The sequence below is a fragment of the Mirounga angustirostris genome, unplaced genomic scaffold (assembly GCF_029215605.1).
Source record: "Mirounga angustirostris isolate CCGP_5_RB_7025 unplaced genomic scaffold, mMirAng1.0.hap1 SCAF_4, whole genome shotgun sequence".
In the NCBI taxonomy this organism is placed as follows: Eukaryota; Metazoa; Chordata; class Mammalia; order Carnivora; family Phocidae; genus Mirounga; species Mirounga angustirostris.
The window spans coordinates 70,230,273-70,254,925 of record NW_026991712.1 but is presented as its reverse complement, the minus strand read 5'-3'; the positions used below and the strand labels follow the sequence as shown (position 1 = coordinate 70,254,925).

The 24,653-nt window shown below is 37.2% G+C and overlaps 1 protein-coding gene across 6 annotated transcripts in view; it reads left to right on the top strand.

Moving 5' to 3' along the window:
- RAB2A (RAB2A, member RAS oncogene family) overlaps positions 1–24,653 on the top strand; it is a 94,624-nt gene that overhangs the window by 38,432 nt on the left and 31,539 nt on the right. For 5 of the 6 annotated variants that reach the window (XM_045896508.3, XM_064588286.1, XM_054512600.2 and 2 more), the window contains 3 exons: positions 5,781–5,848; positions 15,185–15,267; positions 15,956–16,048. In XM_045896508.3, the coding sequence (XP_045752464.1) occupies positions 5,781–5,848; positions 15,185–15,267; positions 15,956–16,048 (244 nt within the window). Of the gene's footprint in view, positions 1–756; positions 844–5,780; positions 5,849–15,184; positions 15,268–15,955; positions 16,049–24,653 lie in introns of all 6 variants that reach the window. The other variant, XM_064588288.1, reaches the window with a different exon arrangement.

Sequence of the window (24,653 nt, the reverse complement as noted above, 5' to 3'; positions counted from 1 at the left end):
ACGTGATCCAAACAGCTCCTGATTTTTTTCCTGCTACATCTTCGCAAGTGTACCTGTATGCACGCACACACCCTCATACCCATCCTCTCGCCTAGATTTTTCTCCTTAACTTTTTATGTAAGTGATTATAAGTGTATATTGTCTCCCTCCAGTATAAAAGTTAAGTTCATGATAGCACAGTTATCTGTTTTGTTCATTGCTGTATCTCCAGGGCCTGGTACATATAAAGATTCTATATTTAGAATATACTATCTGTCTGGGTAGAAAGCTTCATAAAGTAACATTTAACATTACAGTTCTTGATGGGTACATTTGTTTAATGCTGTTTAATTACATTGTATAGAGATAATTCTAGTTACAGCCCACTAATTCCCACTACCATTTATTTGACTACCTACTAATGGACAGTTTGACAAACACTGGTCTAGAGGCCAGGCCATTTATATGTTGATGCCATCTTCCTGCCTATCTCCCCCACGTCCTTAAACTAGTCATCCTATAAGAAATGACTGAGAGTAGTCATTGTGGGGAAAGGTGGTAGAATCAAAGCATTATTTCTTGTATCTGGCTTCCCACAAATCAGTTAAAAACGCACCTCATTTATTTGGGATTCAGTTTTCTGAGATAACTCTAGTTACCTAAAATAACATTGCCAAGAACTAGGAAGGTAGCTTAGAGGACCTGTGAACATCTAATTTAGAGCTCACAAAGTCTCTGTTACCTGAATAATAAAATGTAAATGTATTTTCTTGACAGGGTGTGGTTATTATGAAAACATTGTTAAAAATCCAGAGAAAGTTAAATTCCCCGTATGACTTGCCTTTGGCCCTCCAGCATCCACTGGTGTGTATGTCGCCGTCTAGAATTTTAAAATGTATTCATAAACAATCACACAAAGCTGTTCTGGTTTGCACTCCCTCCACCGGAGTACTGAAAAAAGTACCTGTTGCTGTTTGTCCTTGCCCTTCGCTGCTGCTTCTGTGTTATTACTCTGTGAAATGGAGAGAGAAAAGTGGGGTTTTTTACTTTCCAGTTCCTGAATTTTTAGTGAGGCTGAGCATTTTTTATATGTTTAAGAACTACTTCTATGTCTTTTCTCTTTGAATTGCCTGTTTTTATCTTTGCTCCTTCTAGTACTAGTTTTTTTGTTTTGTTAGATCCTTTGATGTTTTTCTTTATATCTTTCAGGCCTTATTAAGGAAGGCTCCCCAATACAAAACTTATATAATATTCTCTTAATTATTTTTCTTTTTTTTTTTTTTGAAAGATTTTATTTATTTTTCAACAGAGAGAGAGAGAGACAGCGAGAGAGGGAACACAAGCAGGGGGAGTGGAGAGGGAGAAGCAGGCCTCCTGCCGAGCAGGGAGCCCGATGCAGGGCTCGATCCCAGGACCCTGAGATCATGACCTGAGCCGAAGGCAGACGCTTAACGACTGAGCCACCCAGGCGCCCCTCTTAATTATTTATAAATTTGTACCCTGTCTGGTATATGGCCATGTATATGATTTTCTTTAATCCACATATAACATGTGGCCCCATACTATTAATTAAATAAGCCATCTTTCTTTCCTGTTTGAACTATTACCTCTATCCTATACTAAATCTCCATATGTAAGCAAGCCTGTTAGGGTGCTCTCAAATCTATTCCATTTATGTTTAGGGGTTTTTCTTTTTGTTTTGGGGTTGTTTTTTTTTCCACCCTCTATTTCATGAGAAAATATCACAGTGATATTTATAGTAACTGTAGTCTACTTAATTTGTGATGGGCATTTTTCCTTTTCTAAGTTTTCTTGATCATTCTTGTGAATTTGTTCTTCCAAATGAAATTTAGTCTCAGTTTGCCAAAATGCAGAATTTCTAGTGAGGCTTTTAAAGGTTGAGAAGAATTTTATTTATGGGTTAATTTGGAGACAATTTACATTTTTTAGTATATTAAAATCACCTGTTTTTATACACATGTGTTTTCATTTTTTCCAACTTTTTTAATGCCCTTCGGTAAAGTTTTATAATTTTCTTCATACAGACCTTGTGCTTTTTTTAAGTTTATTTTGGTATTTTATAGGTTTCATTACTATTGTGGATAGAGGTTTTTTTCCACCATTATTTTTGTTTACTTAGTTTGCATGCTCTGGGTAGCCTGGTCATATCTGTAAGTCATAATTTTTTCTTTAGGTAACATTTGCACCTTTTAGTTTTGTTCTTGTAATTTGTGACCAAAATCTGTAGAATAATTTACAAGTTGAGGGCATTATAATCATTTTCTCTGTAATTTGAATTCCTCTAGTGGTTTACCTTTAAGTATGGCATGTGCTGTTCATTTTTCATAGAAAATTAGGGGAACTGGGCGCCTGGGGGGCTCAGTTGGTTGAGCGACTGCCTTCGGCTCAGGTCATGATCCTGGAGTCCCAGGATCGAGTCCCACATCGGGCTCCCTGCTCGGCAGGAAGTCTGCTTCTCCCTCTGCCCCTCCCCCCTCTCATGTGCTCTCTCTCATTCTCTCTGAAATAAATAAATAAAATCTTTAAAAAAAAAAAAAAAAGAAAGAAAATTAGGGGAACTACTCTTTAATATCTCGTTTTCCTCTTGTTTCCAGAATTAGGGGAATAAAGTCTTCTTCCCACAAGTCCCTGTTTTGAACCTCTGTAACGTCTAGGTCCTGGAACAAGTCCATATGTTCTCTTGCTGGTCTACCTCTGCTCTCTGCTTTGGCAGCCCCACAATCACCTGGCTCCAATAGGTGGCTCTTTCTCAAACAGGCTGTCATCATTAGTTTATATGAGTGGTGGTTTAGAAATTTTGGTGTACAGTATGGAATAATAATAGCTCACACATACTGAGTACTTACTGTATGCCAAACACTGTTGTGTTTTTGTGTGTAATAACCATTTTAATCTTGAAAAAAATCTTAGGAGATGGGTATCATTAATACCATTTTACGATAAGAAAACTATGACGCAGAAGAGATTTAACAATTTGCCCAAGGTCCCACAGTTAGTAGGTATCGATCATTGAATGCTCAATAAATGGTTACTCTGCAAGGTTTCAAGTTCTTACTATGTAAGGATGATAATGATCTAGAGAGAGGTAAAAAGTGTATGTATTTACATTCAGAGTATTTTGTTCTGGAAGGTTGCAAGTGAATAACATATCTGAAAAAATCAGAATCGCTCCCTAACAATGTCAGGTAAATGAGGCCTTCTTGCATTTGGCTCCACAGACAATTTCTCTGGCAGCCAAATTGGCTGTTAATTGAAAATGTATCTGGGAAGAGAGCCTCAAGGGCATAGAGGATGATGGTTTATCCCTTGAAAAAAAGATAGGGAAAATGGGATTCTCAAGCATATGTATATACTTAAGGAAAAAGATTAAAAAATTTTAATAATGCAGAAGGGAAATAAGGTTTTCAGTTTTTTGTGTGTTACCGAGTCTTACAGGACATTTAGGTTTCAGTATTTTCTTTTGCCACATAGACTACAAAGGTAAAACCCACATTGAGCCCAGTTACAAGTAGGTAAATGAGAAAGAGTTACGGTTCTGAAGCTGAAATCAGATTGTTTTTGTTTTGTTTCAAACAACTTATTACCTTGAATAAAGAGATAAATGTACCAAAATGCAATTGTGGCTAAGTTAAGCAAAAGGGGATATATATTAGAATACCTGGAGTTTTATATAGAACCTACAGAAGAGAGAAGCCTTGGACTTGGAAGTGGGCAGGAATGAAGCATGTGAGGGGCCAGGAAGCAGGAGCTTTTCTGCGCTTTTCATCTGCTGGGACAGAATGCATGCCGGTCACTTGTCATATCTGCGTCCCTGTGCTCAAGATGTCAGTTCCCGAGAAGGAGCATCTGCTTGCCCTTGCTTGCCTTGCCTGTCCAACCTTGGTATCAGTCCAAGGGTCTATTTCTAGTTTTTAGTTGTTGTTGTTGTTTGTCAAATTTGACATTATGCGTTGGGTTGAAGAAATCTTTAATCCCAGTGAACAATGCATCATTTTTGGATTATGGTTAAAAGCTCGCCTATGACAATGAAAGGAAAAACAGGATTTCTCTCTCTCGTTTGTGGGTAGAAACAATAGAGTCATGAAAAGGCTCCCACCTACTTAAATGTCTAGCTATGTAGAATTTTGTATATTAGTACATTCCTTTTAAATACTGACACCTCAAAGAACATTTGTATAATATTTAGCCACTGGTTTCTCCCCTCAGCTATTCTCGTTTTCATGTCATTAATGGTAAGCTGATGGGTGGTTGTTTTGTGTGTCTCCCACCCTGCAGCACAGAATACATGTGAATATATGTATGTATGTATTTACATGTATTTGTAATGAATATATAGTTAGGTAGATATAAAAAATGATTTTATATGGCATAATTTTGGAATTTTGCTTTTTTCATTCTAGTACATCATGACTCCTGAGCCTAGTCTCTACCTTTTCTTTATTTCTGAGGCTGAGAAACATACCATTAGTTTTTTGGTATTGACTATGTCCCTAGGATGGAATCAGTATTAAAATGTAGACTAAAACCTTCAAGTTACATATCATGAAAGGACAAATTACCTGTCTGTCCCATCCTCCTGATCATGGTTGGGGGAATTACAGGAGATGCTGAAGTGGAATTCTGACACTGGGCAGTATGCCCTTCCCTGGGCAACTAGAAGCTGTTTTTCTGCCAGGATGACATCTGGTTTCTGAGGACCATGTGTGTCTTCCCTTCACCCTGACTCTGATCTAAATACTGATAGAGCACACTTCAAGCAGTAATGACTTGGTGTAATATATGTGATAGACTTCTTTCAGAATCTCCTTCACAGCTGTGTGCTGTTCTGAAATTATCCTCTTTTCTCCTCCTCCTGTTTTGATGATTGCCTGAGTGCTTTCAAAAAAAGATGATAAATGAAGGGAAAAAGCCTAAGTGGTTAACTTATAAGTGTAAAGTATATACTCCCTTTGACCTACAATTCTGTTTCCTGTAATTTGCCTAAAATCATAATCATTGGCTGAAAAAAGTATGCAGAAAGTTCATTTCCATTTTAACTACTTAGTGAAAATTTGGGAATGACCTGAATTTGTAGCAATAGAGTACCAACTCAGTAAAGTTGGCTTATTATGCAGCCATCAAAAATAATGGCATAGTTTTATATATTTATTGATGTGTAATGAGATTTGTGATATGGAATAATGTTTATGTTATTGACTGAAAAGCAAATTGCAGAACAGCATTTATATGGTCCATTTACATAAATTGTATACTTTTGTGTGTATACATAGAATGTGCTACCTATGGAGCAATGTTTGGAAGTATGTTTAAACAGTGGTTATCTCTCCTGGGTAGATTTGGAGATTTCTTTTCTAGTTGATAACCCACACTGGGAACCAAAACTGTGATGTTGAAGTGCATTTATCCCTTCCAGTGATTTTTATACCACATTAATAGTTTTTAAGAAATTTTAGTATTTGTTACTAATAATTATGGTTCTTGAATCTCATTTCTAGTTGTTTTTATATTATTGAGCCTGTGAAACAGGAAGACCACAGTTTGTTTTCTAACTGTACTAGACTTGAATATCTTAGTATTTTAATTGTGTCTTTACCTTATGCTTTTTAGCACCTCTGCCTTCGATTATATGTTTTCTAAGGATAGGAGCGATATTTGTTAAAGTTTATCTATGTATCACCTGGCATAGTATGTCCTGGAAAAAGACATCCTTTTTAAAAAATCCTTAAATGTGAAATATAGTCCCTCTAGTTTGTGTAACAAATCATTTTTTGTCTGTTCAGGTGTAGAGTTTGGTGCTCGAATGATAACTATTGATGGGAAACAGATAAAACTTCAGATATGGGATACGGTAAGTATAGTAAATACATTGTATGCCCTCAATAAAGTTGTTTTGTGAAAGTATAGTATATGTTTTGTTTTGTTTTAATGTCATTTTATGCCTATTATGGTTTGTTGGATACCAACACCCCTGCAGTCATGAGATGAAATGTGGTGCCAGAAAAGATTAGGTTATCTTATGCAGCGTTTTTCAACAGGTGTACTGCAGGTGTTGGGTGTTAGTGAACATATCTGAACAAATGCTCAGGCTATGTGGTCTTAAGTGGAAATGCTCTAGAAACTATGTTTTTAAGAAAATAAAGCAGCAGCGTATTTAAAGTACACATATGAGATAAAATAACGAATGTAAACCCTGTAGAGTCACTTGATCTGACAGTTTGTTAATATTAAACGTTTGATTTAAAAATAGAAGTTTGCGAGGCACCTGGGTGGCTCAGTCGGTTAAGCGACTGCCTTCAGCTCAGGTCATGATCCTGGAGTCCCGGGATCGAGTCCCGCATCGGGCTCTCTGCTCGGCGGAGAGTCTGCTTCTCCCTCTGACCCTCCTCCCTCTCGTGCTCTCTGTCTCTCATTCTCTCTCTCAAATAAATAAATAAAATCTTTCTTTTTTTTTTTTAAGATTTTATTTATTGGGTGCCTGGGTGGCTCAGTCGGTTAAGCGTCTGCCTTCAGCTCAGGTCATGATCCCGGGGTCCTGGGATTGAGTCCCGCATCGGGCTCTCAGCTCAGTCAGGAGCCTGCTTCTTCTCTACCTCTGCCAGCCTGCCTGCCTACCACTCCCCCTGCCTGTGCACGCTTGTGCTCGCACTCTCACACACTCTCTCTCTCTCAAATAAAATTTTTTTAAAAAAATTAAAAATGAAAAGTTTGATTTAGTCCCAACCACTTGAAGCCACCTTGCTTCTCGCACTTACAGTCACTGAGTGCCTGTTCCATTCCCTGCCAGGCTGTATGGCCTTTTGTTTTTTCGGATAGAGAGAGCACAAGCCAGAGGGCAGTGGGGGAGGGAGAAGCAGGGAGCCCGATGCGGGGCTCGATCCCAGGACCTGAGCCAAAGGCAGCGCTTAACTGACTGAGCCACCCAGGCGCCCCCATGCACTACGGCTTCTGATCACAGTTTGTCATCTGAACCACAGAACAGGATTTGAGCGACTGTTTTCTCTATTCTCCCAACTTAAATTCATAAAAGAGAAGTTACTTTATTACATACAATGGATGCCTTAAGGTAGTGGTTCTGACTTTTTGGTCTCAGAATCCCTTTCTTTATGCTTTTAAAAATTAACGAGCACCCCAAAGGGCCTTTGCTTATGTGCCTTATAGCTATCAGTATTTACCTTAGTAGAAATCAAAATTGAGAAACTTTTTTTTTTTTTTTAGAGAGGGATAGGGAGAAAGGCTGGGGGAGGGGCAGAGGAGGAGGGAGAGAGAATCTCAAGCAGGCTCTCTGCCCAGTGCAGACATTTAAAAATAACCATAATGGGGCATCTGGATGGCTCAGTAAGTTAAGCGTCTGCCATTGGCTCAGATCATGATCCCAGGGTTCTGGCATCGAGTCCCTCGTCGGGCTCCCTGCTCATCGGGGAATCTGCTAACCCCCTCTCACTCTGTCCCTCCCCACTTTGCCGTGCACACTCGTGCTCGTTCTCTCTCTCTCAAATAAAATCTTTTAAAAAATAAGCATAATAAACTCATATGTTAGGATAAGCAAAGCAGTTTTTATGGGAATTGACTGTGTTTTTCCAAAACAAAAAATTGACTTTTTCGAAAACAAAACTTTTATTTTTCTAGTGAGAAGTGTTGGTTTGTTACATTTTGAAAAATCTCTTCACTGTCTACTTAACAGAAAACAGCTTAGATTCTCATATCTGCTTCTTCCTTGAGGCTTATGTGTGTTTAGTTGGAGTGTAGAAGAAAATACACCCTCACACAAATAGGTAGTTGGGAAACAGAGGACCTTGTGGACCCTTAAAGACTCAGGGACTCCGAGGGGTCCTGGGATCACACTTTGAGAACCACTGCTGTAGGGCAATTAAGATTTTATTCTTCACGGATCCCCAGTTGAGAAAGATCAAAAAAGGTCACCTGTTAGGACAAAGAGCATATTCTCTAAACTATTAAATGAAATATAAAATATGGGGAATTTTGGGGCACCTGGGTGCCTTCAGCTCAGGTCATGATCCCAAGGTCCTGGGATCGAGCCCCACATCAGGCTCCCTGCTCAGCCAGGAGCCTGCTTCTCCCTCTCCCTCTGCCCTTCTCCCTTGTGATATCTCTCTCTCTCTGTGTCAAAGAAATAAAATCTAAAAAATAAATAAATTTAAAAAGTAAAATATGGGGAATTTTATCATTATATACCCGTTGTTTTTTTTTTTCTCTTGTCACTCAGTCTTGGTTTCTTACCTGTCACCTATAATAATTACTGAAGGAAGCAACCTTGGAGAATATTCAGTCTCACAGACTTGATTCTCAAGAAGACCAAGAAAGTTGCTGCAGGCTGTCGTGAGACCGAGGTTTCCTTACCCTTTCTGCGTATCACATAATCGTCCCTGAAATGGAAAATCCTACATCTCTATCTTGCTCTGTCCCAGAGTTATACATTGGACTCTAGGTTCTTGTGGTTTCTCACCTCTTCTTTTTAAGTGGAGATTTATGCTTTTACTGTTTCTTAGGGTCCCTCCCCGACCCTGAGCCTGTAGTGTCTCATAACCTTTTTGATTTATATTCTCTCAGGCAACATGATTTCAAAACTGCATGGAAAAGAGAAAAATGAAATATGCAAAGTCCCTTCCTCCCTAGAGATTTAAAATTAATGCTCTCCAGCCAAAAGGAAGTATTTTCTACTTCTATATTAAAAGAGTTTACTCTTCTTTTTCAGAACTGATTGTTTTGCATAAGCTAGGTTGCTTTTTTACCTAATAAACCAACCAGTACAGTGAAGTGTGAACCAGACTACTTGCTATTCTATAATAAACACGTTTTTCATACCTTGTACTGTGCATGAATACTTGCTTTACTCGAAATACTTTACTCCCTTTTTCCATTTAAGACCAGCTCAGATGTCAACTGTTGTGGAGCCTTTCTGACACCCATGGGTTAGCTGAGTCTCCCCATAGTATTTTATGCATATTTTTGTTGGAGCTCTGACCCTGCTGTTACTATAGTTGTTTGTTTACCCTCCTCAGAATAAGCATGAGGGAAAGGACCATCTGTATTGTACTCAGCTTTGTGTCTACATTCATAGATTGTTGACTGATAAAATGTTTGGTAGATTTTATTGAATGAATGAGTAAAGCATCTCATTCTAAGCAGCTGGTAGGATCATTGGATATGTTCAAGAGACATCATTACTGGGGTGCCTGGGTGGCTCAGTCATTGAGCGTCTGCCTTCGGCCCAGTCATGATCCTGGGGTCCTGGGGTCGAGTCCTGCATCGGGCTCCCTGCTCGGCGGGAAGCCGCCTTCTCCCTCTCCCACCCTCTTGGTGTGTCTCTCTGTCAAATAAATAAATAAAATCTTAAAAAAAAAAAAGACATCATTACTAAAGTACATAGTTCCAGAGGGAAGATTGATACTGTAATGAAAAGTATGTGACATTAGAGGCACAAACGACTTCATTGTAATTTATTCTAGTGTATTCAGTCATTCTTCTATCCCTAAGGTGTTCTATTAAATAATCCCCTGCCCTCCAATTTTTGAAACTTGAACAAGTCATTCATTCCCCCAGTTGTTTCTTTTATAGATTAACTAGTCCTGCCTCCTCCCCTCCTTAGCTTATGAGTTGATTATTTTATACTGCAGTGATCTTTCAGAAGAAATCTGTAGTAATTACTTATTTTGGACCAGTATGAACGGGAAATAGAGAAGAAAAAAAACAAACAAACCTTGCTCACATTTCCTCTGTAAAGGCAGAGGAAGTCTTCTCTCGATCTAAAAGAGAAGACTAGTACCTTTGAAGACATCATGACTCCCAAAAAAGAATTCCGGGGCTTCCACATGGAGGGTGCTAGGAACACAGTAGCCTGTTTCAGATTTTAAACAATGTTCAAACAACTCTGTTTATTTACTTTTGAAAATTGCTTCTTGAGTCTCTGCCTTAGAGGTTTGCCTCTTACTGTCCATGGTTTTCTTCTTACTTTCACCTAACTTCCAAAACTCTCTAATAGACATTATCTGACACACATTAAGGTTGGTTCCACATTTAGTTTTATATCTGAATGGAACACGGTTTCCCATATCATCAAATGTCTATACCTTTGGATAGGAAACTACATTTTTAGTAGCAAGGATCATGTCTTTTTCTGGCCCAGGACATTTACAAAACCATCCTAGGATCCTTCAGACAAAAATTTGCCAAATATTATTGTTTCATCAGCCTTAAAAAAATGATTTTTTTCCCCCCAGTGACTAAGTCCCAGTATCTTGGGATGTTTGTCATCCACTGTATATCCATTTCCATTCACAAAAAGTAAAAATAAGTTTTCCTTGCAAGATTTCCACATCCACCATCCAGCATCTTTGCTTTGTTTTGATAATAGTAAGTATAGTTGCCAGCAGATCCTCCCCAGAGGCCTTGCTGCAAGCTGTGGTAACAGTTTATCAGTGCCTCCCATAAAGCACTTTCCTTTGGCCCTGTGTAACTTTTTTTCTTTGGTCGAAAGTCAAATGTGTGATATTTATTCTTAGTCTCTGTCAGGGTGAGTCAAAGAAGAAAACAAGTTGCACCCAGTTCTTCCTCCTTGACTGATGGAACGAGGGCCTAAGAAGTCCATTCTCACTCTTAGACCCTCATCCAGCCTTTCCCCGCCTTTTTTTATTACTCTTTTTGTTTTTTGTCAGATTTTCAGTTGCCTTCCTAGTATATCCAAATAAATTTTATTCTCTCCCCCCAGATTTATAGTATGGATGGTTTTTTTTTTTTTAAGATTTTTTTTTTTTTTAATTTATTTGAGACAGAGAGAATGAGAGACAGAGGGCATGAGAGGGAGGAGGGTCAGAGGGAGAAGCAGACTCCCTGCTGAGCAGGGAGCCCGATGCGGGACTCGATCTCGGGACTCCAGGATCATGACCTGAGCCGAAGGCAGTCGCTTAACCAACTGAGCCACCCAGGCGCCCCAGTATGGATGTTTTAAGTCCATGTTTCTGCTCAACTTCCCTCAAAATATTTTAGATTTACCAATATTTCCCCCCTCAAATGAGACATTGGAACTGTATAAAAATAGTTGTGTGCGACCTATATGCTGAAAGTACCTTCTCAGCAAATCACAGGCATTTTTTTGGTCCTTTGTAAAATGTATCCATTTATACCCAACTTCTTACCCCAAACAATGAGTGTTTTTATATATCAGTGGGGTGCTAAGGATGGCTGACCAGAATTCAGTGTGACCAGGGAAAGGGCCTGGAACCAAGCACCAGGACCCAGTTCCACCTCTGCCACTCCTTTCCACTCCCAGCCCCACAAGCCCAGGGGTGGAGAGGCTTTGCCTCCTGCGGCAGCTTCTCTTGAACAACTACAGGGACGGGAAACTATCTTAGACATTTCATTCTACAAGAATGTTTACTTCCCACCTGTAGTCTCCAGTTTCTCTTATTACGGCAGTGTTAAAAGAATCTGAAATCCTTTCTTTTTCAAAGTAAATATGCTTAATTTTTTAAAGAATTTAAAATCGCTGTTCTTTCTAGATATTAACAATCCTGTTTCTCTTCTCAGGGTGATCCACTTTTGTTTCTGCAGGAGACTCCCTTAGAAAGCCTAGACTTAAATAGTCCAGGTTGACTTTTTATCTTGCTGTGGACCCAGGCAGCCTAAAAATCACTTTGACTTTTACTAATGTTATTGTCATCCAAAAGAGAAGTCTTGTTCATGTGTGTTCATTTCAAAATCTTTTTTCCTGAATGATAGCAGTTACTTGATTATAGGTCTAGATTTTTAAGTTGAATCTTTAGTAAAAAGTACCCAAGATTTTATTCTTGGGCACTGGACAACTTACTTGGCTACTTAGAAGTCCTTTTCTTCTTTTTGGTTCTTGGCTGGGTTCTTTGTAGCTGGAATTGTTAGATAAATCATCAACAATGAAAGTAGAGGTATTATCTAATACTGATTCTCACAGATTTTGATTTTCTAACTTTATTGGCCCTTTGGGATCAGTCAGGATAACATAATGTGAGTGCCTACTGTATATACTTGAGTATTCTGAGTTAGGCTATCCCTCAAAGAGAACTAAAGAGGAAACAAGACCAGCATTTGAGCAGCGTGTACCTTTTATATAATCAATAGTACTAGAACCAAATGATCACATGGAAGTGCTCTTGGGTTTGTGAGGAGAAATGGGTAACTATGGGCTATAGTAGGCAAGCTTCCTAGCTTTGTGAGAGAATCAGGGAGTTTGAACAGGTCCTCAAGGAGAAGGGAAATTGGGTAGGTGGAGGAAAATAGTTTCTCAGGCAGAGTTACAAAAGCCCAAAAGCAGGAATATTCAGAGTACGGGCAGGATATCAGTAGGAAAACAGATTGGCTTTATGAACAAGACTTTTATTAAAGAAGATAAGGTTCTAGAGAAACAAATAGCAGATTCCCAAGAGCTTAAGACTTAAAACCAGGGTATTTAGAAATATCTGAGCAGTAGCTCACTGTGTATAAAGTTGTATGTTATGGAGGTAACAGGAGAGGAAGAGGAGTTAAATTCCCAGCCGGGTTACCACAAAAATTGTTGGCAAGAGAAAGACTCAGGCAAATGGGGAAGTGAAATTGGGGGATCTTTATTAGGCAGTTGGAAATCACTTTTAAAGGTACAGGCTAGGGGTGCCTGGCTGGCTTAGTCAGTAGAGCATGCTACTCTTGATCTTGGGGCCATGAGTTCGAGTCCCACGTTAGGTTGACTTAACTGGGCAAGATTTGTTTCAAGGCTATCAATACCATTAACAGAGAGACTAGGCCAGTGTGTGGGGTGTGTTTCTTACCAGGCAGGTCTCAAGAATTCAGAAACTACTCTGAATACTGATCTTTGCTTATTTTACAGTAATCATAGATTTTAAGATGCATGGTTATGTTCATAGACCTTACTTGGAATGTTTGATTTTTATTTGCTCGAGTATTTGCTTAATTTGTAATGGTAGGCAAAACCAGATTGAATGGATTCAGTATAAAGTGATCCATTATATACAGTATTTTCATATTATAACATGTTCTTGGTAAAGCAATACAGGAAGAATGAGAATGGTGTATAGACATGTGCTTTTCTCCTTTTTAAAAATCTGTTTTCCCAGGACGCCTGGGTGGCTCAATCGGTTAAGCGTCTGCCTTCAGCTCAGGTCATGATCCCAGGGTACTGGGATCGAGTCCCGCATTGGGCTCCTTGCTCAGCGGAGAGCCTGCTTCTCCCTCTGCTTGCTGCTCCCCCTGCTTGTGCACTCTCTCTCTCTGACAAATAAATAAATAAAATATTAAAAAGAAATAATAAAAATGTGTTCCCTTTTACTGTTTTTATCTGAGCTATAAACACAGAAGTTTTAAATCTTACAGTGGTGTTCCTCTTGACAGTGTATTCATTTTAACTCATTTCACAAAATGTCCCTGCAAGATTGTTTTAAAGGACTTTTGCCTTTTCTCAATATTTAGAGCTCTAAACCTGATGATTAACTAAAGAAAAAATTACCTTTTTTGTATTACCAAGACTCCTTAGTTGGTATATGTAATTCCCAGTGAAATAAATCTCTTAAAAATGTAGTCCTTAGTTTTCCCGGGCTAAGCAATTAAAGAAATTCCCATAATGCTTATATTTTGAACTTGGATTCATTAAAAGAACTTTTTGGAAAGATACATCTCAATAAATTATATAAAAATAATTTTAATGAAATGTCGTGCTTCCAACTAGTATCATCTAATGTTTTAACCTCAAACTATGAAATGAGTTGGTTATTTGTACAGTTCTTTTGTGTGATGGCTTTCTCAGTTTTTCGTTTAGCCTAAGACATTATTTGAATGTGCCCGAATTGCTTGCAAGTTACCAAGAGAGGGCCTAAGCTTTAGTTTCCACTTAAGAGAAGTTATTTTTACTGTATCTTAGCATGTTAGTATTTACTGATGTCCACTTATTTAGGTGGGATGGGAGTAATGACCATTTTGTGCACTTGATTAAGACATTAGGATTCATTCTTTCATTGGAAAGGCTTTCTCTGCATGCCTGCCGTGTGCCATACCCAGTGCTAGGCGCTGGGGTGGGGGGTATGGGAGGGAGAGGAGAGGGTATGTTGCCAGGGCCAAGAAGAACAAGGAAGTACAGTGTGGAGTGTTAGAACAAGGCAGAACTTGGTCTGTGTGAGTTCTGAGGGGTGGAAGGGCTTTGTAGTTACACTGAAAGATCAAAATTCAGCATACAAATATGAATGTTTTCCAGGTTAGTGGATTTGAATACAAAAATTGTGAAAACTGGCTTTGGGTCTACTTCATTTACATATTTATTTTTTTCTCAAAAGTAGAAAAGTGATTAAAAATGCAGAAGTATTTTTGATAAGAGCCGTCTCCATTTTAAACTCAGAGGCAGTATGTATATTCCTCACCAGCCTCCTTAAAAACCAGAACATTGTGCCACCAGTAAAAGAGAGAAATTAACTAATTTTGCATAATCTCTGAAGTCTGTTTTCACAAGTGGATATAAAGATGACTTCTACATCCTGTTGCCTTTTGACAAGCATTATATATCACATACAGAGGAAATTGATTAAGTGTGGAGAAAAAAATATATAAATTAAATTCAGAACCATTTTCTGTTTTTCATAATAAAATGATTGCTCAAAGAATTCCATCTGATGACTGTTGAAAGCTCACTGCAGTTTATGATATAACTGATAAAATCTGCATCCTTGGCCTTCCAACAACCTTTACACCAGCAGATGGTGGGCGTAAAGATGTCATTCATCATTTATTTACAATGGACTTTATTTATTCTAGTGTCAACAGCTGCCCCAGGGAGTGGGTTATTGAATTCAAATGTGAGGCTCTGGGTTATTTGCTTCCTTTCAAATTTGTCTTCAGAGCTTAGTTGCTAGGAGTCCATTCTGTGTCCTAATAATGATTCATGTATTGTGAAGCCATTCAGTAAATTGGGTTGTCAGGGATTGCCAAAAAAGGTTTAGAGGTCTTGTTGGGGGTGGGTGGGGGGTGCATGTGCGTCTGGTTGACTTTGAGCAATAGTGGTATTTTGTGACTTTTTCCTAAGACTGGTGAAGTTAAGTTTTCTTTTCCTTTACACGCTCATTCCCTACATGCCCATATCCTATATATGAATAAAAAGAAAATGTAGATGACAGTTTTTATTAAAGAAAACTCTCAACCTTTTCTTTCCTCACAGGCAGGTCAAGAGTCCTTTCGTTCCATCACGAGGTCATATTACAGAGGTGCAGCAGGGGCTTTACTAGTGTATGATATTACAAGGTGAGAACTTGAAAATGTATCCGTTCATTTGGTCAATGCAGAGACTTTCTCTAAATAAACATGATAGCCTCATCTAAAACTAATGATGTAATGTATGGGGATTAACATAAGAATTAAAAAAAAAAAACATGATTGCCAGTTATAAAAGTATGGTTTTGCCTTTATTCCCTGGCTATCTGACTTTAAAACTTGTGTGTCTTTTTTTTTTTTTTTTTTTTTTTTTAAAGATTTTATTTATTTATTTGAGAGAGAGAAAGAGCACATGAGAGGGGGGAGGGTCAGAGGGAGAAGCAGACCCCCTGCCGAGCAGGGAGCCCGATGCGGGACTCGATCCCGGGACTCCAGGATCATGACCTGAGCCGAAGGCAATCGCTTAACCAACTGAGCCACCCAGGCGCCCAAAACTTGTGTGTCTTTAATTTAAATTTACTACAGAGATCTGCAACGAAATTGTTTTCTTATATAAATAAGCACCCACAAGTTAATCAATTTGGTAATATGGTTTATACATTGGAATTTTCCAAAGCAAGGTTACATTTAATTTCCAGATACTGTACTTGAGATCTGTTTCTCATTACATAAGTGGATATGGCTAAAAATAGTTACTTTTAATGGAATGTATACTGTTCATTGTACACTACTGGGGAAACACTTTGAAAGTAGTAATCAAATTTTCTTTTATATTTAGGAGAGATACATTCAACCACTTGACAACCTGGTTAGAGGATGCCCGCCAGCATTCCAATTCCAACATGGTCATTATGCTTATTGGAAATAAAAGGTAAAAAGACTAATTTAAAACTTTTTGTATTAATGATGAAGACTGTGGATAGCTGTTTATGCAATAACTGTTTATCTTACATGTTTGTCCAAATGTAAGTTATTGGTTTCTTAAATTACAAAATTTTGAAAATCCTGAGGTGGTTCTTTTGGTTTTTAAAATACAGATAATAAGCTTTGTTGGAAATCATTATCATCATCATCATCATCGTCGTTATTATTGTAAGAAATAGTTTTTGTTGGAAGGTAAACGAAAGAATAATCTGAAGGAAGTTCATCTGATTAGTAATTGAAAGAAAACCCACTGATTAATTTGGTGGATGGGTCACTGTTAAATATTGTCCAAATTACTTTAAATACTTCACAGTTGAAATACATGTGCAGAACTCAGAGAAATACTTTTTCTCTTTTTTATGACTTAATGTGAATTACGAGTTCGTGCAGTACATCTCTTAAATCAGGTTTATTTCTACTTAAAGTTCTGAAATACTTTTAATATTGTTTAGTAGTAAGGCTTTACATTAGTGTCATCCTGATGTTGGTTTTTTGTTTTAATCTTATTTCATTTTATAACTCCTGAGAGCATTATTTGCAATGAATGTCCTTGTGCTCTACATTTAAAATAATAGTACATGGGAAAAGAGTTTTTTGGCCATAGTTTCTCTAAACTTTAAAGATTGTAGGAAACTTTTCACTAATTTTAGTTGAAAATTACAGTGGCAACAAATAAAATTAGCACTTTTAAATGTTCATACTTTTATCTTACCGGTGTTTTCCTTGTGTGAAACATGGTGAGTAACATCTTACTGATGACTTAAAATTCGTTGTTCCCCATGAGGACCTTATAGTCCCAGTATGAAAAAAGAAAAGCATAATATGTACAAAGATGTTTCTCACTACAAAATGAAATAATTATGTGATGTGATGGAGGTGGGAGAGGGAGAAACAGACCCCCTTTGGTGGTAATCATATTGTGTTATATAAATGTATCAAATCAACACGTTGTACACCTTAAACTTACACAGTGTTATATGTCAATTATATCTCAATAAAAAATAAATAATCCCTCGGGCACCTGGGTGGTTCAGTCTGTTAAGCGTCTGCCTTCGTTTCAGATCATGATCCCGGGGTCCTGGGATCAAGTTCTGCATTGGGCTCCCAATGGAGAGCCTGCTTCTCCCTCTCCTTCTGCCCCTCCCCCCAGCTCATGCTCACTTTCTCTCTCTCTCTCTCTCCCTCTTTCTCAAGTAAATAAAATCTTTAAAAATAAATAAATAATCCCTAAATAATTTTTAAGAAAGTATTTTTTTCACAGCTATTTGATCCCCCAACTGTAAGCTGTAGTTACCACAGTCTTCCTAAACTTCCTATGTGAGATGACTACTTTCTGAACTGTAGAGTCCTTCAGTCAAAAACAAAAACAAAAACAAAAAAACCCTGAATTAATGGAAGGATATACTGTATTCATTGATTGGGAAACGAAATATTTTTAAGATGTCAGGTCTTCCCCAATTGACCTAAAGGTTCATTGTAATGCCAGTCAGAATTCTTTAGGCTTTTTTTAAGGAGGTAAAAATTAACAAGCTGTTTTTAAAATTTGTATGAAAATGCAAAGGTCATAGAATAGCCAGAGTTGGGGGATTTATTGGTTTCACTATACTGATTTCAAGGTTTATTATAAGGTACTGTAATCAGTTTTGGCATAGAAAGAGGGAAGTCCAGAAATATATTCATACACACACACACAGTTAATTTTTTGACAAAGGTGCAAGGGCAGTTCAGTGGGGAAAGGATAATCTTTTCATCAAATGGTGCTGAAACAATTGAATAGTCATGTATCAAAAAATGAACCTTGACCCTTACTTCACACCATATACAAAAGTTAACTTGAAGTGAATCATGGACCTAAATGTTAGAAATACAAATATTTAAAAATTCTAGAGGAAAACAATTTTAGTGACTCTGGTTTTGTCAAACTTTTTTTTTTTTCTTTCAAGATTTTATTTAAATTCAAGTTAGTTAACATACAGTGTAGTATTAGTTTAAGTGGTAGAATTTAGTGATTCATCACTTGCATATAACACCCAGTGCTCATTACAAGTGCCCTCCTTAATGCCCATTACCCATTTACCCCATCCCCCTACCCACCTCCAGTCCAGCTACCCTCAGTTCCCTGTAGTTAAGAGTCCCTTATGGCTTGCCTCCCTCTCTGTTTTTATCTTACTTTATTTTTCCTTTCCTCCCCCTGTGTTCACCTATTTTGTTTCTTAAATTACCCACAAATGAACTCATATATGGTATTTGTCTTTGACTGACTTATTTCACTTACCATAATGCCCTCTAGTTCCATCCACGTTGTTGCAAATGGCAAGATTTCATTCTTTTTTATGCTGAGTAATATTCTATTGTGTGTGTGTATATATATATATATATATATATATATATATATATACATATATATATCCATTCATCCATCAAGGACATCCGGGCTCTTTCCATATTTTGGCTATTATGGACATTGCTGCTATAAACATTGGGGTGCATATGCCCCTTCGAATCATCTAGTAGTATAATTGCTGGGTCATAGGGTAGTTCTATTTTTAACTTTTTGAGGAACCTCCATACTGTTTTCCAGAGTGACTGCACCAGTTTGCATTCCCACCAACAGCATGAGAGGGTTCTGCTTTCTCTGCATCCTCACCAACATCCATTATTTCCTGAGTTGTTAATTTTAGCCATCTGACCAGCGTGAGGTAGTATTTCATTGTGGCACTTTTGTTTTTCTTTTCTTTTTTTTTTCTTTTTTTTTAGATTTTCTTTATTTATTTGAGAGAGAGAGCAGGGGAGAGAGGGAGAAGCAGATCTCCTGCTGAGCAGGGAGCCCAACATGGGGCTTGAGACCATGACCTGAGCTGAAGGCAGACTCTTAACTGACTGAGCCACCCAGGCACCCCCTCGTTGTGGTTTTAATTTGTATTTCCCTGATGATGGGTGATGTTGAACATTTTTTCATGTGTCTGTTAGCCATTTGTATGCCCTCTTTTAAGAAATGTCTGTTCATGTCTTCTGCCCATTTTGTACCTGGATTGTTTATTTTTTGGGTGTTGAGTTTGGTAAATTCTTTATAGATTTTAGAGACTAGCCCTTTATCTGATATGTCATTGCAAATATCTTCTCCCATTCCATTGGTTGCCTTTTAGTTTTGTTGATTTGTCAAACATTTTTTAAATGGGACAGAAAAAAGGCATAAAAGGGAGAAAAAACAACTATACTTGACCCTTGAACAACACACAGTCAAAAACTTTGTAACATGTAACTTTGATTCCCCAAAAACTTAACTGCTAATAGGCTACTGTTGACTAGAAACCGGAGAGCAAATAGTCGATTAACACATATTTTGTATGTCTTATATATTGTATTCTTACAATAAAGTAAGCTAGAGAAAAGAAAATGTTATTAAGAACATCATAAGGGAGAAAAAATACATTTGCAGTACTATACTGTAATTTGGGGGGAGGGGCAGCGGGAGAGAGAGAGTCCTAAGCAGGCTCCACACCCAGTATGGAGCCTTATGCAGGGCTCAATCTCACAACCTGGAGATCATGACTTGAGGCGAAATCAAGAGTCAGACACTTGACCAGCTGAACCACACAGGCACTCCCCTGTACCATACTGTATTTACTGAAAAAAATTCACACGTAAATGGACCCTTGCAGTTGAAACCCATGTTGTTCAGGGTTCAAATTCAACAAAATTGAAAACTTTTGCTCTTAAAAAAAAAGTTTCTCTTTTTTATTTAAAGGTTTTCTTTTTTCTTTTTTTTTTTTAATTTATTTGACAGACAGCGAGAGGGAACACAAGCGGGGGGAGTGGGAGAGGGAGAAGCATGCTTCCCACTGAGCAGGGAGCCCCATGCGGGGCTTGATCCCAGGACCCTGGGACCATGACTTGAGCCAAAGGCAGATGCCTAACAACTGAGCCACCCAGATGCCCCCCCCAAAAAAAGTTTCAAAAATGAAAGAGAAGCTACAGACTAGGAGAAAATATTATAACATAAAACCTATATCCGACAAAATGTTTGTATCTAATATGAAGAATTGGTACAATTCATTAATAAAAAGATAACCCAGTTTTTTTAAATGAGCAAAAGATCTGAACCAGCACTTTACTAAAGAAGATATGTATTGTTGGCAAGTAAGCACATAAAAATATTTAACACCACTAATCATGAAGGCAATGCAGATTAAAACCTCAATGAAGGGGCGCCTCGCTGGCTCATTTGGTTGAGTGTCTGCCTTTGGCTCAGGTCATGATCCTGGAGTCCCCAGATCGAGCACCTCGTCAGGCTCCCTGCTCAGCAGGGAGTCTGCTTCTCCCTCTGCCCCTCCCCTCCACTCATGTTTTCTCTCTCTCTCTCTCACTCAAATAAATAAAATCTTTAAAAAAAAAAATAAAACCTCAATGATATATATACCATTACGTATTCATTAAAATAGCTAAAATTAAAAAGATTAACATACCAAGTGTTGGCAAGGATATAGAACTGAAACCCTTATACTGTTTTTGGGAATGTAAAATGATAGAACCACATCGCAAAACAATTTGGTGGTTTCTTTAGAAAGTAAACATACATCTAATGTACTACCTGGGCATTCCATTCCTAGATATTTATCTAATATAAACATGTTTTCATAGGGCCACACACAGAATTATACACAAATACTCTCCCAGCTTTGTTTGTAATAGCCCAAAAGTGGGAAACCAACCCACATTTCAAATAATAAGTGAATGGGTAAATTGTGATATAGTCATACAATGGAATACCACTCAGCAATAAAGAAGAATGAGCTATTGATACGTGCAACAAAGTGGAGGAATCTCAAAATAATTATGCTGAGTGAAAACACCCAGACGAAAATGAAGACATATCAAGTGATTCCATTTATATAAAATCCTGGAAAATGCAGAAAGCAGATCATTAGTTGCCTGAGATAAAGTGGGAGGAAGGGATGGATTACAGTGGGGTATGAGGAAACCTATGGGAGGTGAATGGCTTCATAGGTAAACATGTCAAACTCATCATTTTATATTAGATGTGCAGTTTCTTTTATGTCAATTAGACTGCAGTAAAGCTGTAAAAATAGTAAGATAGCAAATAGCATTTTACTGTATTGGTTTAATTTTAGAAAGAGTTATTTTAATAGAAATCAAGATTTGCTGTTAAGAGAAAATATTTACTTAAGTGACATTTCAATTGTAAAAGGCCAATTACTGATTACTTCTTTGTAACTGGAAATATCTATCATCTTGGCCTTTGCTCAAGGCCTTTGATGGTTATTCTTTCCTCATTTAAATTATCTCAATAAAGCTTTTAAGATTAAGACTATTGTAGGGAAACTTTAGTCTTTGTGATATAGAAGTATTCATACTACCATTCAGTGGTGATATGTGAAATAATAAGAGGAGAATATTTGGAGAATAAAGAGAATTTTCATACTTTTAATCTTACCAGTGTTTTCCTTGTGTCTCAAACATGGTGGGTGGCAACTTACTGATGGCTTAAATTTTGTTCCTGCCCATGAGGAGCTTATAGTCTAAATGTAAAAAAGAAAAAGCATATTATATACAAGAGGTGTTTCTAATGATTGTAGGTGGGTGGCCCTTATAATTAAGAGTATAGTAGCTATGGAAAGACATTTTAAGGAAGAAACTAGGAGAATGGAACAAAGAATGTATGACATGCAAAGAGTGAATGGGAATGAACAGAGATAAATGAGGTGATTATTATTAGATGAGGTGAATTGGGGTAGACATGGAAACAGGGAATAGGCAATTTTTGAATTAGATGCATTAAGCAGTAGGGAGCCAGTGAAGGGATTTGAGAAGGGCAGTGACCTAGTCAGAGTGACAGATGATACAGATTTTTCTTACTATGGCATTTTAAATTGGTTATACAAGAAATAGGAAGCAGAGTCTACAAAGATGAAAAATTCTTAATAGTCAAGGATTATAATACAAACCTTAAACAAAAAGGGGGTGTGAATTAAGAGAATGGTTTAGGAAAGAAGGGTAATTAAGTAATGAAAACAGTTTAAATGTTTTATTTATGCCTGGAAAACTGAAGAAACAACCAAAGTAAAGAAGGGTGTGATTAAAAAAAAGATCATGCATCTTAAATTGCCACTTCTTTTTTTTTTTTTTTTGAACAATCCCTCAAAGGTACAAGTCTTTAACCCTCTTTGCTAAGATAACATTTGCAAATGCAAATGTAATCAGAGATAATGGTATGGAAAACAGTAATTTTATCCCCAAATACAGTATTGTTTAAATAAGATACGGCATAAGCTTAAAATAGGATAAAGGGTACTTAAGGGGAGAGGTGTTTTCTTGAAGATTTTGTGTAATTGAAAGCTAATTTTCCCTTAAGAATGACTGTCAGATAAGGGGGCTGAATTCCAGGAGCATGTTACCACATCACTGTTGCTAGTGTTTTCCCCCCATTTTTTATTCTTACTAGAATATGAGCTCCTTGAGGCCTGTGGGGGTTTGGAATTTTTGTCTGTTTTGCTGAGTAGTCTGTCCCCAGATACAGGATAGGGCTTGGCACACAGGAGGCCCTCAGATTATAGTTGAGCATATTATCCCTACCTATGCTATAGTATTTGTAAGCTTAGTTTGTCTTCCTTTTTGTTCTCATCTTACCACTAGTATTTCATAGCATGGGCATCTAAACAGCATGTCAGATTCTTGTGGTTCCCTTTGTAATATTGTATATCAAACTTTCTAACATTTCAGGATTTTAGGAGTGTTTTTTGAGCACTTGCACCACTAAATGCTTAGATGAATTTTTATAAATTGTAAATTATTTTTAAAGTATAACAACTGTGAAAGTTACAAAATCACTCAAAAGTTTCAATTACATAAACAGTGGTTACTGATAATGAGCTAAGTGACAACTTTGTAAACATAATTGACAGCTCATCTGGTCAGCCAGCTTTAAAGGTATCCAATTCCTGGTGAATTTTGTAAAGTTGAAACAGTGATAACAACTTAACACTAGGTGGATAAGACTTTAACATCTTTGTTTTGTTTTATCCCTAATTTGTGTGATGTCAGTTTGCATAAAATACCACCATTCTTTATGCTCAGTAAAAATAGTATTGTAAAAGACTGCAAAATGGGAAAATGATCCACAATATACAGTAAGTGAAAAAAAGGCAAAATACAGTCGTGGGTATGAGCATCTTCCAGTAGGAAGAAATAGCCAGTAATAAAGGAATAATATAGAATTGTATTCAAGATATTAATTACCTGTGGAAATTGAAATTATGGGTAGTTTCTTTGTATTTTTCCATATTTGACAGAAACTTCTTCAATTATTATGAGAAGTAATCCTTGTAGAGCACAGTGATCCAGATGGTGATTCTACCTCCTCCATCAGCTCCTCCTAGACTGTGAACTTGGTGGTTTTGCCTATCCTCTGTTCTTTCATTTCCTCATCTGTCAAGTGCATTAAATGAGATAATCCATGTAAAACACTTCACAATGCCAGTTTTATACTTTATTCCTCATCATCCAAGGACATGGTTAAGTGAATTGTGATGGGATATTATTAATTAGTCACTAAAAGTCGCGTTTATGGAAAAGATACAATGATACAGACCCTAATATTAAGTGAAGAAAGGACATGAAATTGCAGATATAGCATGGTTATGCATATATGTGAGAAAGGTCACTCTCAGGTAGAAAAAAACAGGGCCGAAGAAGAAAGATTAAGTAAGTCAGTTTCAGGGTGACTACACTATAGAGTAACCTTCCTCCTCTCCCTGGCATTCCTGATTCTGCTTACTCTGCTTTTCCACATTTACCACTTTCTAACATACTATATTCTTTACTCAATATTATTGTCTGTCCTCTACTGGAATGTACACTTTTTTGTCTGACTTCTTCATTAATACATCCCAAGCGCTTACTAAAATTCCTGGCTTATAAAAGGCATTCAGTAAATATTTGTTGAATGAAGGAATGATTTCCTTTTCTTGGATTTTTCTGTATTTCTAATTTAATAATGATGATAATAGGCATTTATGAAACTAATACTGAACTAAAGGAAAATTAACATAAATGTACAATACCATTCACATTCATCAGAGTGGCATATATTAACAAGTGTGATCTTACCATGTGTTGGGGAGGATGTGATGCAATGGGAACTTTCACACATTGCCACTAAGAGTATAAATTATACAACTGTTTTGGAAAGACGCCTTTGTACTAAGTATATATAATCAAGTGCAGTGGCTTTTGAGCTTTCTGATTTGTCTTAAATACATTTTATATCATATCCTGGTACACAAATATATGTATACCTACATCAAAAACAAAAATTCCATGAAACAGTGGGTAATACACTCTGATATTTTCTGTCTTCTGTTCTGAGTCATGGCACATGTACACCAAATACTGTACTTGGAAAATACAGTACTTTCTAACATTTCACTATGTGGGAAAAGTTTTGGCATATGTACGTGAAAAAAATGTATAAAATTTTTATTGTAACATTGTTTATAATAAAAAATTATAAATAACTTTGTCAAATGAACAAT